This window comes from Phocoena sinus, chromosome 19 (genome assembly GCF_008692025.1).
Source record: "Phocoena sinus isolate mPhoSin1 chromosome 19, mPhoSin1.pri, whole genome shotgun sequence".
NCBI classification, from domain to species: Eukaryota; Metazoa; Chordata; class Mammalia; order Artiodactyla; family Phocoenidae; genus Phocoena; species Phocoena sinus.
Window position 1 is genome coordinate 2062134 of NC_045781.1, and position 17866 is coordinate 2079999.

At 49.5% G+C, this 17866-nt stretch overlaps 1 protein-coding gene across 1 annotated transcript; it reads left to right on the forward strand.

Moving 5' to 3' along the window:
- The first annotated feature begins 220 nt into the window (after positions 1–220).
- On the forward strand, positions 221–13233 carry LOC116743723. Its single transcript, XM_032612601.1, has 7 exons — positions 221–322; positions 3016–3105; positions 3748–3839; positions 6844–6949; positions 9314–9403; positions 11358–11449; positions 12999–13233. Exons 2-7 carry the CDS (start codon positions 3036–3038, stop codon positions 13179–13181), a joined length of 633 nt encoding a protein of 210 aa, XP_032468492.1. The 5' UTR covers positions 221–322; positions 3016–3035; the 3' UTR covers positions 13182–13233.
- The last annotated feature ends 4633 nt before the right edge of the window (positions 13234–17866 follow it).

A 17866-nucleotide genomic window follows, 5' to 3' on the forward strand; every position in this document is an offset into this window, starting at 1 on the left:
CCCAGGGCGACCTTCTAAATTGCTTTCCCTAACGAACGAGGACGAAGAGGCCCCCGACCCTCCCCACTATTAACGGAATCGCAGCGAACACGCTGGCGCCTGTGCTGGTGTCAGAGACAGTTTTAACCACCTGACTTGTGTTTGCGGGCGGGGGTTGGGGGGTGTGCGTGTCGCTGAGCAGCTCAGCCCTGTTCATTCGCGCGAGTTTGTCCACCGCGTCCCCGGGCATCTCCGGAGCCAGCTCTGCGCGGGCGCCAAGGACAAGCACTGAGCAAGCCTGCCCGCTCCTGCCCAGCGGCCCAGCCAGAAGCCGGGTCCGGAGGTCAGTCCCGCGGCTGCAGCTCTGAAGGGTCTGCGCCATGCGGCGGGGTCGCAGCGCGGGGCGGGGGGCGGCGGGATGGCGCCGCGGGGTCTCCGCGGGGAGGGCGGCGCTCCCAGGCAGGATGCGCGGGTGAATTCTGGGGAGTGGGGTGCAGGAGCTGCTGCCTAGGAGCCCCTGAGACCCGGTGGTGCCCGCGGTGGGGCCCCTTGAGGAGCCCGCGTCTCCCCTGAGGGCGGTCGGGATGCTCAGGTCCCCGTGAGCCGCGGGGCGACTCCAGGTCCGAGGATTTCTCTGGCCACTAACTGGAGAGGAGACTGGAGGGGACAGAGGAGGCTGGGGTGTCAGTAGTAGGGGTGGCGGGGACTCCGTCCAGGACAAGTGGAGAAGGAGCCCGGGTCCTGGTGCTGAGGTTTTAGAGGGCAGGACGGGCAGACGGAGGACTCTGTAGTTGGATGGACGAGGCGGGAGGAACAGGTTTGCTCTGCACACCAGAGAGGCCGGTCGGGTATCGGGGGTCAGGTAGCGAACTGGCCAAGTAGAAAATCGGAAAATGATACTGCAGGGAGTCCAGAGGGTAGTTTGAGGGATGAGGAGCGGGGAGCCCCTCCGGTTGTGTTTGGGGGTTCGCTGAGACGCACAAGAGGTTTGCAGATGAGAAGGGCCTTTGGAAAACAGCTTTTGAGCCGCCAGCGCCTCTGTGCGCCTGCGTGCTGCGGGTGGGGGCAGGGAGCCTGTTTGGGGCGCGCATCTTTGAGGGGCAGCCTCGGGGGCATGGGTCCTGGGTGAAACTGGGGATGGGCCCTGGGTGTCAGCCAGAGGGGAATTTTGTTGGAGAGGGTGATGTGTAATTTCAGCTTCTGCATCTGCAGTTGTGTGTGCCCCGAGTGTGTGTGTGTGTGTGTGTGTGTGCATGTCCAGGACTGCCTGTGAGGAGGGCATTCAGTACTGACAAGCACGCCTGCCCACCTGAGTGGCGGGGGTCTCTGAGTTTCCCTGGAGTGTGTCTGCAGGTGTGCTTGTGTCGTCATGCCCTGGTTTCCCCAGTGTTCTTCTGAAAATGTATGTCTCTAACAATTGTGTGTGTGTCTATCTGGCCGGGTGTTCCCGCTCTTTGACGCACCTTGTATTTGCACGATTATGTGTGAGGGTCTGTGATGGGTCTTATTCTTTAAAAAGGCTTAGAGGGAGAGGTTTGACTCTAAGTTACCAGACAGTGTGTTCTGAGTGTGTGTGTGTATTTAATCATATTGTATCCTCAGGCTTATATTTATAGTCCTCATTTTCATGACAGCGCAAGCGGTAAAATAACCCCTGAATCAGGGATTGCAGGTAAAATACAGGACACCTGCTTAAATTTGAATTTCAGATAAATAATGAATTACCTTTTAGTATAAATATGTCCTGAATATTTCATGGGACTTACCTATACTTAAACATAATTTAACAAAATAAATAAAAAATGATTTTTATGCAGACATGACCCATGCAGTGTTTGAACATCCTTATTGTAAAAAATGATTTGTGTATCTCAAATTCAAATCTCAGTTTGCTGTGTATTTCTTGTAATCTTGTTGTTATTAAATCTGGCGAGCTTGATCCTTGAGGTCTCTCAGCTCGTGACTGGAAGCCTGGAACCCCCCAGTGCACCCTCCAGACACACTGCACAAAGTACTGCCCAAAGTAAGGCTAGGGTGGAGGCGGGGCCCCAGGACCCCACTGCTGAGCCTGCTGCTAGGCACCCTCGCTGCAGTGCTGGCCGCTCCCCAGGGGCTGTGGTGAGGGGTCTGTGGACCGGCCCCCTCGTCTTCACAGCAGTCGTGAGAGGCAGTCTTAAGACTTAAGACTTAAGCCTCCTGTACCAGAATGGGGCCCCTGAGTCCAGGGAAGCAAGGTCCTGGTCTGAACCATTTGGTCAAGCTGCCTTGTAGCCTTAGGACAGGGCTGAAATATCGCACTAGGAATGATGGCCATGAGGTGCACCTTTTGAGTGTCTGCTGTATGCCAGACACCAGAGGCCCTTTTGATACTCAGTTAACTGACATTCACCTTCAGGGTCCCAGCTTTTTGTGGCATAATATTTTTTCATTTTTACTTATTTACAAAACAGAGACAGACTCACAGACTTAGAGAATGAACTTACGGTTACCAGTGGGGAAGGGATAGTTGGTGAGTTTGGGATTGATATGTACACACTGCCATATTTAAAATGGATAACAAACAAGGACCTACTGTATATCACAGGGAACTCTGCTCAATGTTGTGTGGCAGCCTGGCTGGGAGGGGAGTCTGGGGGAGAATGGATACGTGTATATGTAGGGCTGAGTCGCTTTGCAGTGCACCTGAAACTGTCACATTGTTAACCGGCTATACTCCAATATAAAATAAAAAGATTTTTTAAAAAGGTAATATTTCTTCATTGTTTAAATGGTCATAAACCCCACACCCATGAGCCCTGCCCTTGCCCTTGCCAGGTGCCATGGCAATCGCTCTCCCCACATCACACACTGGACCTTGGAAGAACACTAGAGGGAGGCATTGCCAACACTTCCCCTTGGATGTTGGGGACCTGGAGACTTGGGGAGGGGATGAAGCTGTCTGAGTCCACCTGACATCTGAGAGCGGTGCTGGGGTTCACACCCAGGCCATCTGGGTCCCCAACCCAGACACTGACTGCTCTGGTCTCCTGTCCATAGGGAACACCTGTGGTGTCACGATGCTACCTCTCAGCACCATCGAGGGCCAGGAAACGGAGGCGGTGCAGACCAAGCCGCCAGAGAAAGGAGGTGAGACACACGTGGGGTGGAAAACTGTGCGCAGGTGGCAGTGGGGAGGGTCTCCAGGGTAAGGCTAATGGGGAAGTATTGACCCTGAAGACTGATCCCAACCCCAAATATCTCCCACTGGCTCTTCCTGGGAAAGGAGTGTCCTGAGGGGCTCCCAGGATGGAACCACCAGACATCACCTCATGTCAGTAGGTCCTGTCACTGGCCTGCTCAGACCCTTCAGAGATCTCTTGAGAGCTGAATGAATTTGGGCTCCTTTCTGTGGCCTGGACACCCCTGTTGTCTTACCCCAGCCCCTTCACTCACTGACATTCCCAGTCTGTTCCCTGTGGGTCTTCAGGATGCAATTTAAGGCATGTCTGCAGGTGCTGCTGTGCAACCTCCAGCAAGTGTTCTAACCTCTCTGTGCCTTGGTTTCCTCATCTCTAAAGTGGGATGATGAGAGTAGCCATTTCAGAGAGTTATTATGAAGAACCAAAAAAGATAATACATGTAAAATACTTAAATACATGCCTGGCACAAAGCAAGTACTCCACATATATTAGCTCTTGTCAGTGGTTTCATGATGAAGATTTTATTATTATTGAGTTTCTCAAGCCTCTGAGGGCAAGATGGCCTCATGCCTCTTTCCTCCTCCCTCAGTCCTGCTTTCTGAGAACCCTGATGATCCACCAAAGAAGCCCATCAGAATGAAGGGAACGATGTTATTCAGAGTCCTGCCGTTCTGTCCTGTGGTAAGTCTGCTTGTTTCCTCCCTTTGGCCAGAGGCCCCTGGGTTCTGAGAAGTCAGGTACTTCCACCACCACCTCTGCCCAGCAGAGACCCTTGGGTGGCTGGGTGCCCCTTTGTCCATCTCTCATTCCGGTTGTGGCCCCATCTTGTGGGGGATAGTTTTCCTTGAAGATGCTGCCCTCTTTCCTGCCTTCTTTTCTTTGCTAATTCCTGCCTCTGCTCCAATGTCACCTCCTCCGTGAAGCCTCCCTTGCTCACATTTTCTCCATTTCTCTCCAACCCCCTTGCCTTGCTGAAGTTTTTTCAGAGTAATTATTGCTACCTGAGAGCATACCTTGTATCTGTGTGTTCATCATCTGTTTTCCCTACTAGAGTAGTGCTTGGGGGCAGGAACCTCCTCTGTTCCTCCATGACATACCCCTGTGTGTAGAACAGATGTAACCAGCGTTAGGCACTGTATACACATGGGCTGATTAAGTGAGGGAATGAATTACGTAAGGGTCCCTCCTGCGTAGGCAGCTGTGGTTTTGTCCACCTGGACACCATTCCTCCTTCTCCTACTAACACCCTTGATTTTTCTTGGGGGACCACCTGTCTCCATGCACTATGGATGGATCTGATCCCATCCTCAGACCAGCTCCAGGTATGCCCCTGACCAGTCAGAGCCAGCAATGCCAAGGTTCCCTATGATTGATTCCAGGCTGAGCAGGTGACTCAACCTTAGCCAATGAGGCATCTGCTCTGTCTCTGGGATTCTTAACAGGTGGGAGGGGAGTTTGGAGCAGCCCTGATGGGGAACCATGGGGGCCACGGGGAGAGGTCAGGGGAGGCACAGGGTGAGGATGCTCGCAAGAACACGTTTCCTGTTAGTGCCTGCAGCAGTCCCAGGGAGGACTCTCTAGAAATCTTATTAGAAAAAAAATGTAAGAGTCACAGATTTTGCAAAGCAGTACAAAGATCATCCAGATTCACCAATTGTTAACACTTTTTCTATTTGCATGTTTTCTCATATATATATAATATACATATACATTATATATAATATACATATGTATCCCTCAGTGTGTATGGCCTTAGAAATAGAATATTCTCTTTGGTAAGTGTGAGACTGTTGTAACATTTGGGCTTTTAACTCTTACATGCTCTTTCATCTAATCTAACGTCCATATTCCTGGTGTGTTAGTTTAATACCTAATGTCTTTTTGACGTTCTTTTTCCTCTTACACAAGGTCTCATCTAGGCTTCTTAGTAATGTATCTTTAGTCTCCTTAAGCTGGAAAAGCCTCTCAGCCCTTCTTTGCCTCTTACAACATTGACGATTTTGAAGACCAGAGTCACACCCTGCCCCATATTGATGGCTTTTTATTTTGTTGTTTTTGTTGTTGTTTTGACCCATTCCCCCTAATGAGATTCAGGGTAAGCTATGATCTCTTCAATACCACCTAAGCGATGCCCTGTCCTTCTCAGGACATCACATCTAGATGCACACGAGGTGTTGCATGTGAGAAGGAATTCAGGTATAATTTTCTCTGCAACACAGTAATCACCAACTAACTGCATTAGGCTACTTCAATGTAAATGAATCAATCTTAAAAAAATTCAAAACACGGTTTCTCAGCCGCTCAGGGCAGGTTTCTGTGGCCAGATGTGGCCAGTACCTACCGCACTGGATAGTGCAGGTACAGAATGTTTCTATGGTCACAGAAGGGTCTGTCTCAGGACTGGGTTAGATCTCGTAGGCTATCAGAATTATCACAGAGCATAGCCCCCAGAAAGTGAGGCTGTGGGCTTGGTGCTGTGAGACACTGAAGAAGCACAGCCAGATGGAGCATCTTATCAATGGCTCTTGGAGACTCCTGGCTCCATGCACGGTCCTCTGGGCAGTTTGAGTCTCAGGGTGGCCAGTGCCCTGCCCGCAGGACACCCCCCTCTGCCTGGGGCAGATTAACCAGTCGGTTGCTGATAATGTTGGATAAATGCTAACATTTCCTGGGCACTTTCCACCTGTCAGGTATGGAGCTGAACACTTTAATGATCTCGTGTAACCTTCACCAGAGTCCAAGAAATAGGAACTAATATGATCCCCAATGTATAGGAGAGAAACCCAAGGCTCATGAGAGCTTTCTTAAGGTTGTTATTTCAAATTTTGTACATAATCAAGACGCAATGGCTGTTTTTATATTACACTCTTTTCATTCTCAGGACCCATATCTTCATAAAGTATTTCTTTTTTAAAAGAAAAACAACAAAGTGTATCTGTTCACATTTCTGCTCAAACTGCCCTTTTGCCAGAGAGCAGCTTGGCTTCATCTACTGAAGGAGCTGGCACAGAAAATTGTCTAGGTCAGGAGTGGGCAGACTCTGGCCATCCAGCCGCAGCCTGTAGTGTAAATAAGGGCTCATTAGCACAGCCACGTCCATCCTTAGGTAGGGTCTGGGCTGCTTTCCTGCAAAGTCCAGTAGCTGTGACACAGCCTGTATGGTCCAGATAGGGTAAACTATTCCCCATGACATCCTTGACAACAAAGGTGACTGATCTGGCTTTGAATAGATGCCAGACTGAAGTCAATACGGGTGAAAGTGTGAGAATGTTTAGAAAAAGGAGGGAAACTCTTGAACTACTGTGAGTGTAATACAGTATATAAAAGATATTTTGTGTTTGGGTCCAGTGTACATGCTACGTACATGTCTTTCTAGGTGTGTGCGGCATATATTTCCTCATATTCAAATAAGAAGTTTAGAAACAGTACTTACCCTTATTACCTGCATAACTGATTCTCATTCTGTTAAAACCTGCCCATGGCGACCTCCTTAACTGGTTCCTCTAACGAATGAGGCCCCCGACCCTCCTCCCTAAAACTAAAATTGCAGCCAACACTCAGACACCTGTGCTGGTGTCAGAGACTGTTTTAACCACCTGACTTCTGTTTGGGGCCCGGGATGGGGGAGTGCTTTGCGTGACGCTGAGACACTCAGCTCTGTTCATTCCTGCGAGTTTGTCCACAGATTCCCTGGACATCTTCGGAGCCAGCGCTACCCGGGCGCCAAGAACAAGCGCTGAGCAAGCCCGCCCGCTCCTGCCCAGCGGCCCAGCCAGAAGCCGGGTCCGGAGGTCAGTCCCGAGGCCGCAGCTGTAAAGGGTTTGCGCCATCCGGGCGGGGGCGCAGCGCGGGCCGGGGTCGGGGGGGAGGGGAGAGGGGGCGGCCGGATGGCGCTGCGGGGTCCCTGCGGGGAGGGCGGGGCCGCCTGGCCAGGATGCGCCGGTGCGTTCGGGGCAATAGGGCTCAGGAGCTGCTGCCTAGGAGCCCCTGAGACCCGATGGTGCCCGCGGTGGGGCCCCTTGAGGAGCCCGCGTCTCCCCTGAGGGCGGTCGGGATGCTCAGGTCCTCGTGAGCCGCGGGGCGACTCCAGGTCCGAGGATTTCTCTGGCCCCTGGGAGGAGGGAAGAGTGGAGGGGACAGAGGAGGCTGGGGTGTCAGTAGTAGGGGTGGCGGGGACTCCGTCCAGGACAGGTGGAGGAGGAGCCCGGGTCCTGGTCCTGAGGTTTTAGGGGGTAGGACGGGCAGACGGGGGACTCTGTAGTTGGATGGAGGAGGCGGGAGGTATGGGGGCTGGTCTCACACCTAAGAGGCCAGTTAGGTGTCAGGGGTTCGGTTATCTCACTGGCCGAATAAAAATATAGGAACATGACTTTGGGGGGAGCCCATAGAGCAGTTTTAGAGGAGGAGCGGGGAGTTCCTCCGGAAAGGTTTGGGGGTTCACTAAGAACGAATAACAAGGTTCGCAGAGAAGCGCGCTTGGAAAACAGCTTTTGAGCCTCCGGCGCCTCTGTGCGCCTGCGTGCTGCGGGTGGGGGCAGGGAGCCTGTTTGGGGCGCGCATCTTTGAGGGGCAGCCTCGGGAGATGGGCCCTGGGTGTCAGCCAGAGGGAAATTGTGTGGGAGGGTGATGTGTAATTTCAGCTGGTGCATCTGCAGTTTTGTGTGTCCCGAGTGTGAGTGTGTGAGTGTGTGTGTGTGTGTGCGCGCGTGTGCAGGATTGCCTGTGAATGGGGCGTTCAGTACTGACAAGCAGGTCTGCCTGCTTGAGTAGTGGGGGTCTCAGATTTCCCTGGAGTGTGTCTGCAGATGTCGGTGTGTCGTTATGCCCTGGTTTCCTCAGTGTTCATCTGAAAACGTGCGTTTCTGTGTGTGAGTACCTGGCCGGCTGGTCCCACTCTATGATGCACTTAAATTTGCACGATTATGTGTGACAGTCTGTGATGGCTCTTAAGCATCTTAAAAAGGCTTCAAAGAAGAGGTTTGACTCTAAGTTACCAGATAGTGTGTTCTGAGTGTGTGTGTGTGTATTTAATCATATTTAATCCTCATGTTTAATCATTTATTTTCCTCATTTTCATGGACGGGAAAGCTGACAGCACAAGAGGTTAAAAAACCCCTGAATCGGGGCTTGCCAGGTAAAATACAGGGTGCTTACTTCAATTTGAATTTAAGACAAATAATGAATTACCTTTTAGTATAAGTATGTTCCAAATATTTCATGGGACTTGCCTATACTTCAACATAATTTAGAAAACTAAATAAAAGATGACTTTTTATGTAGACATGCCCCAGGCAGTGTTCGGATATGCTATACTAAAAAATGATTTGTGTATCTAAAATTCAAATCTCAGTTTGCTGTGTATTTGTTGTAATGTCTTTTTGTTATATCTGGCAAACTTAATCCTTGAGATCTCTTGACAAGTGACTGGCAGCCTGGAACCCCCCCAGCCCACCCCTTCCAGACACACTGGTCCAAGCCCTGCCCAGGGTAAAGCTGGAGTGGAGGCGGGGTCCCAGGACCCCACAGCTGAGCCTGCTGCTAGGCACCCTTGCTGCAGTGCTGGCCCCTCCCAAAGGGCTGTGGTGAGGTGTCTGTGGACCGGTCCCCTCATCTTTACAGCCGTCCTGAGAGGTAATCACATAAGCATCCTGTACCAGAAGGGGTCCCAAGGCCAGGGAAGTGAGGTCCTGGTCTGAACCATTTGGTCAAGCTGCAATGTAGCTTTAGGACAGCCCTGAAATACAGCACTGGGAATGCTAACCGTGAGCGCACTTATTTAGTGCCTGCCACATGCCAGACACCACAGGCCCTTTTGATATCCAGTTAACTGTTATTCACCTTCAGGGTCCCAGCTTTTTGTGTCAAGATATTTCTCCTTCTTCTTAAAGGGGCATAAACACCAGACCCATGATCCCTGCCCTTGCCCTTGCCAGGCGTCATGCCATATGCTCTCCCCAGATCACGCACTGGGCCTTGGAAGAACACTAGAGGCAGGCATTGCCAACACTTCCCCTTGGATGTTGGGGACCTGGAGACTTGGGGAGGAGATAAAGCTGTCTGAGTCCATCCGACACCTGAGAGCAGTGCTGGGGTTCACACCCGGGCCATCTGGGTGCCCAGCCCAGGCACTGACTGCTCTGGTCTCCTGTCCATAGGGAACACCTGTGGTGTCACGATGCTACCTCTCAGCACCATCGAGGGCCAGGAAACGGAGGCGGTGCAGACCAAGCCGCCGGAGAAAGGAGGTGAGACACACATGGGGTGGAAAACTGTGCGCAGGTGGCAGTGGGGAGGGCCCCTCGGGGAGACCTGATGAGGAAGGGTTGACCCTGAAGACTGATCCCAACCCCAAATATCTCCCACTGGCTCTTCCTGGGAAGGGAGGGCCCTGAGGGGCATCCAGGATGGAACATCCCCGACATCCCCTCATGTCAGTGGGTCTTGTCTCTCCCCTGTTCAGAGCCTGCAGGGGTGTCTCTTGGGTCTTCTGGGAGCTGGAATCAATCTGGGCTCCTTTCTGTGATCTGGTCACCTGCCTGGACTGCCCCTGCATCCAGTTGCCAGGTCTAGGGGCTACGAGGTCATTTGTTTGGGATATGATGGAGGCCTGACCCAAGGATTTAGCTGAGGGGATGGGCAAGAGTGGGGTAGGTTGTGGACCCTGCTGGTGGCTTGGTCTCATGAGTGAGGGATTCTGGGTCTGTTGTGATGCTTCCTTTCTGAAACGTCTTACTTTGCGATAATTTTATATTCACAAGAAGTTGCCATAATAGTACATAGAAGTTCCATGGACACTTCATCCCATTTCGCCCAGTATCTTTATTTTATATGATGATACTACAACATCAAAACTAGCCCATGGATATTCGCACAATCCATGTGTGTTTTTACTTGTGTTTCATCACATCTATAGCTGTGTGTAACCATCATACAAAACAAGATACAGGCCACTTTTTTAGCTACATACTCCCTTACCAGAGGTAGCTACTTTCCAGCTTCTTGTCCAATCTTCCAGAATGTTCTATGCTCACTCATACAGACAAGGATGTGTATCTGTTACTATGTATTTGTGTCTGATGTACTGTGTGTACTCTATATGCCACTGCCGGTTCCTATTTTGTCTTCTTTCATTTAATTCTGATCTGACACTTGGTATCTTCCAGTCCCAGTCACAGTGCTTTCCAAGCACCCAATCACTCATGCTTCACAACTCTGTGAGGGAAGGACAGTGATTGCCCCATTTTGCAGATGGGAAATCTGAGGGGTGACAGGGATGAATGATTAGCTCATGCTGGGATTTGAAGCGTTTGGCCTCGGGGTCTTTGACCTTAAGCTCTGTGTCCCCTGTCCATCTTGGGGACTCTTCCCCACAAGATGACAAGTTTGTGTTCCAGCTGTCTGGCATTCCATGGTCTGTCTGTCCTGTACTGTAGTTTATTTAACCTGGTTCCTGCAGGTGGCCATGTGGGTTATTCCCAGTCTTTGAGGAAGACAATAAATGCAAGTAGAGATAAGATTATAGTTGGGTCATATGGCACACAGGGGAGTACACCCTGGACAATATGTTTAAAAGGGGGAATGGCTGCATCAAAGGAGGATGTGCATTTGTAATTTGGTGAGTTTGACTGAATGGTCCTCGGTAGAGAGGCGGATTTCCATTCCCAGCAGGAGTGTAGGAGTTTCTAAGAAAATATCTGGATTTGTTGGTAGCTTTGAAATATCAGGGGATTTCACTCTAAATCAAGACATCTGTCTTCTGTGGGGAAACTAGACAATTTTCTGGAGAGGCATCCCCACAGGCAGCTGCATATCAGCTGTCCCTTCCTCCTGGACACGGGCTCCCCAGGGTGCCACCATCTCCAGAGACCCTGTTGTCTTACCCCAGCCCCTTCACTCACTGACATTCCCTCTCTGTTCCCTGTGGGCCTTCGGGATTCAATTTAATGCATGTCTGCAGGCGCTGCTGTGCAACCTCCAGCAAGTGTCCTAACCTCTGTGCCTTGGTTTCCTCATCTCTAAAGTGGGATGATAGTAGCCATCTCAGAGTTATTAAGTTATTACTTAAAAGAGTGCCTGACACATAGCAAGTACTTAACACATATTAGTTCTTGTCAATGATTTTATGATGAAGTTATTATTATTGGGTTTCTCAAGCCTCAGAGGGCAAAATGGCCTCATGAGTCTTTCCTCCTCTCTCAGCCCTGCTTTCTGAGAACCCTGATGAACCACGAAAGAAGTCCACTGGAATGAAGGGAAGACTGTCATTCAGAGTTCTGCCGATCTGCCCCATGGTAAGCCTGCCTGTTTCCTCCCTTCCATCAGAAGCCCCTGGATTCTGAGAGCTCAGGCATATCTGCCAGCCTCTCTGCCCAGCAGAGACCCTTGGGTGGCTGGGTGCCCCTGTGCCCCCAGGGATGTGGCCCCATACTCTGGGGGATGGTTTTCCTTGAGGATGCTGCCTTCATTCCTGCCTCCTTCTCTTTCCTAATTCCTGCCTCTTCTCCAATGTCACCTCCTCCATGAAGCCTCCCTTGGACACTTCCTCCCCATCTGGACCTAACCCCCTGTCTTGCTGAATTTTTTTCAGAGTAATTATTGCTACCTGAGAGAATACCTTCTATCTGTGTGTTCATCATCTGTCTTCACTACTAGAGTAGTTCTGTGAGGGTGGGGGGCAGGACCCTGCTCTGTTGTTCAATGACATATCCCTGTGCATAGAACAGATGTAACCAGCGGTAGGCACTGTACACAGGTGGGCTGATTAAATGGAGGAATGAATTAGGGAACGATCCCTGCTGAGGCAGGCTGCTATGAATTTGTCCACCTGGATACCATTCCTCCTTCTTCTGCTAACACCTTTGATTTTTCTTGGGGGACCACCTGTCTCTATGCACCTTGGATGGATCTGATCCCATCCTCAGACCAGCTCCAGGTATGCCCCTGACCAATCAGAGCCGGCAATGCCAAGGTTCCCCATGATTGGTTCCCGGCAGGGCACGTTGACTCAACCTTGGCCAATAAGGCATGTGCTCTGTCTCTGGGATTCTTAACAGGCAGGAGCAGAGCTCGCAAGAACGCCTTTCCTGTTAGAGCCTGCATAGTAATGTATCTTTAGTCTCTTTAAGCTGGAAAATCCCCTCAGTCTTTCTTTGCCTCTTATGACCCTGAGGAGTCTGAAGACCAGAGTCACACCTCATACAATGTTGATTGCTCTTTTGGTTCTGTTTTGTTTCATTTCTTTCCTTGTTTGTTTTTTATGCTGTCCCTCTAATGACATTCAGGATAAGCTATGATCTCTGGAATACCACCTAAGTGATGCCCTGTCGTTATCAGAACATCACATCTAGATGCACCCTAGGTCTGTCTGCCATCGTTGGTGATACGAATTTTGCTCCACTCAGCTGAGATGCTTGTCCCTTTTCTCCACTGAATACTTCTGATTTTTGTTTTCCCCATGGAACTAACTAATGAGATATCAGTGGGGCAACACTGTAGATGAATCAAATAATCTAGAAACAGAGAGCATTCTGATTGGTTCATTTCGGGTCCTGTGCTCCTTTCCCCCACCACAAAAACAGAAGTATGGGATGAGGCAGCTATTCTCAACCAAAGGCAGTTTATCCCCCAGGGGACACCTTCGGTGTCTGGAACATTTTTCTTTGTCACAGCTAAAGGAATGGTGCTGCTGGCACCTGGTGGTAGAGGCCAGAGATGATGCTCAACATCCTGCCATGTACAGGATGCCCCCCCCCCAAGACTACAAAGAATGATCTGACCCCAAAATGTCATTACTGTGACACGAATGTTCTCTTCTTTCTTCTCTGCTCTCTTTCCTTCCAGCCAAGTGTTTGCTTCACCTATTACTTGGAACCGGATGACCCTGACTCTGATTCCCAATTTCCTCCTGAGCATTTGAAACCTAACCCAAATTGCACCTTCGTTCCTCTGCCTGTGTTAGAGTTTCATGAAATCAAGGTGTGTGAATGTCCCCTGTGCTGTCTCAGCTTTGTCACTGCTTCCTAATACCTGAGCTCCCTCTGCTTCCTGCTCTTGACTCAGCACCCTGGAATCATGCATGCTGGGCTACTGTGATGTAAAATCCCCAAATATAGCTGCTTAAATAAACCGAACTTGATGTCTCTCTCATAGCTGTGGTCTGTGTGTAAAACTCCCAGGGCTGGGGTGTTACATCCCCGTGGAGTTGGGCAGCCTTTCCCACCTTGACCTTGGTGCTCTGTGCCATGTGGCTGGAGAGGGCTCACCCCCACATCCCATCCACATTGTGGCTCAGGGGAAGGGGAGGAGGATGAGGGAAGGGGAAGCCACACTTTAGTCCTTCAGAGGACAACTCCTACAAGATGCCCAGATCACTTTTCCTTAAACCTCATTGGCCAGAACATAGTCACATGACCAATCTAGCTGCAAGAGATGCTGGGAAGTGCGGTCCTTAGCTGGGCAATCCTGTGTCACCTACTAGCTTCTATTATTACAGCAAAGGAGAATGGATATTGTGTCCACCGCTGACCAGGTCTCTTATGTTAATTTAGCCCCGGCACCAGGCTGTGATGAACACATGAGAGAATAAATGTATTCTTCAATACTGTATCTCTCTCCCATTGACTAGGATCTCCTCCATTTTTACATAAATATTTAGAATGATGAACATTTCTTGAGCACTGACCATGTGGTAAGCACTGAGCTAATGTCTTTACACATTTTGATCCACTTAATTCTGACAACCATATGGCTTGTTCTGTTATTATCCATCTTTCCAAGACAAGAGAACAGAGGCACAGAGAGTTCATGTCACTTGCTTCAGGTCACACAGATCATAAGTAGCCAACCCAAGATTCAAACCCAGGCAGGCTGGCTCCAGAGTCTCTGCCCTTAACCAATAACCTCACACATGTGGACACTGGGACTTTCCCAGATGGTCACACAACTGTGAGTGGAAGAGCATCTTCCAACATTCATACCTTCCAAGATTCATAGCATCCATTCACTTACCTCTTCAGATATTGTGTAAATACTTGGAATATGCATGTAGCACTTATGTTTAGACACAGTCATGCCACTTAACTACAACAACAACAAAATCCACAGAAATTGTCGATTGAAATAAAAATACACAATGTGAGAGCTGTGAGTTTCAGTTTATTTGGGGACTTACTGAGGACTATAGCCCAGGAAGCAGCCTGTCAGAGAGCTCTGAGGAACTGCTCCAAAAGGTAGGTAGGAGGTCAGTTTCTGTGTGATTTTGGAGAAGGGGTCCATGCAGTCAAGTACACACCTCATTACAAGGCTACTGTTGGTTGGGACGAACGGGCGTATCAGTTAATGTATTTAGTGCTTTTCTAAGTATGGGAGAATCAAAGAATCTTGGGTGATATTATTTTCTCCTGAACATATCTAATGTCTGAGGTGTAACCAAACCCAGGTTTGGCCACTTGCCGCTCATAAGCTAATAGTTCAAGAGGCAAGTGTCAATAGAAAGGAAAGGTGCTTTAATCGGGAAAGCCGACAATCTGGGGAGGTGGTGGTCTCATGTCCAGGGACCAACTCCAAAGATTCTGCTCAGCCTTGACAGTTTTTAAAGGGAAAAATGGAGGAATCTCAGTGAATCATCGAGGCAGGAGGTTGGGTTCTGCATCATTCTCCATTGCAGGCAGAACTGGCTGAGTCTCTCTTCAGATGTTATCTTGCCCACATGATCTGCCGGCAGGAGTGCTTAGGGGCGCTATTGGGGGTAGAGAGCCAATCATACTTCTTTTTATCTAGGAAAAGAATCGACATGTTAGACAAGGCATGATGTGCATCCAGGAGAGAATAAGTCAGGAGTTGGTTTCAATTGCTAGTGATCTCATTCCTCTGATTAGATTCTTTTAAGGTTAGAGGGGAACAGAAATGTACAAACAGGAAAGGGCAAAAAAAGCTGCATTCAGAGGGACCTTTCTGCCACTTTCCCCAGAGCATAGAGTGCCTCACCCGGGTCTTCACCCTGAATTCCTTTCGGGGTGAACTGTAGGTGGTACGGAATCGGAATAGTGGGCAGCATCCTTTAGTTGGCAAACTTCAGGAGCAAAGCCACAAGGGGTCGTGGAGGTGTCTCTGCTGAGGTTTCTGGGCTCCTCCAGGTGCCTGGTGGATGCTGGTCCTCAGCTCACCCAGGCTGGCTTCTCTTGGGGCACCGGGGAGACCTGGCCCTGCTCCAAGTATCTTTCATCCTCCAGCAGGCTTGCCCAGTCATGTTCATCCTCATGGCAGGGGTAAAGACGCAAGAGAGAAACAAATACCAATTTCACAAGTACTTTTCAAGCTTCTGCTTGAATCACATTTTGCCAGCATCCCTTTGTCCAAAGCAATTCCATGGCCAAGTGCAAATTCAGAAGAGGAGGGCACTACGCACTTAGGGGGCAACAGGTTTGGACATGGGGGAGGGTAAAAAAACTGGGGCCATGTTTGCAACCTACCACAATGCAGGATTGTGATCATATCCCCAAGTTGCATCGGCTCCCACCTGTCAGAACACAAGAGGATTCACCAGCCAGGCACCTGGGAGGGAAGCCAGGAATGTGAGAGAGCCTCCACCTGCCAGGTGGCCCTTCTCAAGCGTCAGAAGTCTCTGGGAGGATATGTTATCAGTGTGAGGGATGAGGAAAGACTTCCTGTGTATGCCAAGTGTTCAGAGTCATCAGAGAATGCTTCCCAGATAGAAACGCTACAGGTGTCCTGAGTGTAGGAAAGCTTTCCCCGAAGACCCAACTCCTAATAATCACGGGAAATTCCACACGGCAGGGAAGCCGTGTGCATGCACCAAAGGTGGGGTCCTTCGGGCAGGTCTCCTCCCTGACGCACCACCAGAAAACTCATGTTGGAAAAGACTGTAAACTCTCCCAGTGTGAAAGCGCCTTTAGCTGGAATGCATGCGAACCCCCCCCCAGTGCAGGTAAAATGAGGGAACCTCTGTGGGTGGAATTTTCCTTCATTTCTCCTCAGAAGTTTTCTGGTAGATCAGACGTTCTCATTCGGGGTGATACTCCACTGCCCCCTCCTGGAATTTCCCTGCAAGTTTGGGGATATTTCTGGTTGTCCAAAATTGGTGTTGCTACTAAGCTGTAATCGGTAGAGACCAAGGATCCTCTAAACATGGTGCAATTCACCAGAAAACCCCCTGCCTGCACAGAGAATGTTCCGGCTCCAAATGTCAATGTCAATAGTATCATTACAGAGAATTGCATTTGAGAAGGAGTTCAGGTATAATTTTCTTGCTCTCCAACACAGTAATCACTAACCAGCTGCATGAGACTACTTCAGTGTAAACGAATCAATCTTATATAACATTCAAAACAGAGTTTCTCAGCTGCTCCAGGAATGATTCAGTGGCCAAACGTGGCCAGTGGCTACAGCACTGGGCAGTGCAGATACAGAAAATTTCCAAAGTCACAGAATGGTCTGTCTCCGGACTGCTTTAAATCTCGTAGGGTATCAGAATTATCACAAAGTGTAGCCCCCAGAAAGTGAGGATGTGGGCTTGGTACTGTGAGAGACTGAAGAAGCACAGCCAGACAGATCATCTTATCAATGGCTCTTGGAGACAAGACTCTCCATGCACGGTCCTCTGGGCAGTTTGAGTCTCAGGGTGGTCAGTGCCCTGCCTGCACTGCCTGCACACCCCCTCTGCCTGGGGCAGATTAACCAGTCGGTTACTGATAATGTTGGATAAATGCTAACATTTCCTGGGCACTTTCCACCTGTCAGGTATGGAGCTGAGCATAGAAGATCTTATGTAACCTTCACCGGAGTCCTATGAACTAGGAACTAATATGATCCCCAATTTGTAGGAGAGAAACCCGAGGCTTATGAGAGATGTTTTTAAAGCTTGTTATTTCAAATTTTGCACATATATCAAGAATCTATTCTTATATTACACTCTTTCAATTCACAGAATTAAAATTTTCATAAAATATATTTTTTAAAGTATATATGTTCACATTTCTGTCCAAACAACACTTTTTACAGGAACTTCTTGGCTTTGTCTACTCCAGGGTCTGGCACAAAATATTCTCTAGGTCAGGGATGGGCAGACTCTGGTCATCCAGCCCGCAGCCTGTTGTGTAAATAAGGGCTGTTGCCACAAGTACACCCATTCCTTACCTAACGTCTGGGCTGCTTTCATGCAAAGTGGAGTAGCTGCTACACAGACCCGATGGCCCAGAATTCTAAAGTATTTGCCATGACATCCTTGACAAGAAAGGTGACTGACCTTGCTTCGTATAGATGCCAAACTGAAATCAATACGGGTGGAGGTGTGAGAATGGTTAGAAAAAGGAGGGAAAATGGTGAACTATTGGGACTGTGATGCACAGTGTAAAAGATATTTCGTGTTTGAGTCCAGGGCACAGGCTGCATACATGTGTTCCTCCGTGTGTGGTGTGTGTTTGTTCATATTCGAAGAACAAGTTTAGAAATACTACGTACTCTTATTTCCTGCACAAGTAATTCTCAACCACTAAAACCCTGCCCAGGGCGACCTTCTAAATTGCTTTCCCTAACGAACGAGGACGAAGAGGCCCCCGACCCTCCCCACTATTAACGGAATCGCAGCGAACACGCTGACGCCTGTGCTGGTGTCAGAGACAGTTTTAACCACCTGACTTGTGTTTGCGGGCGGGGGTTGGGGGGTGTGCGTGTCGCTGAGCAGCTCAGCC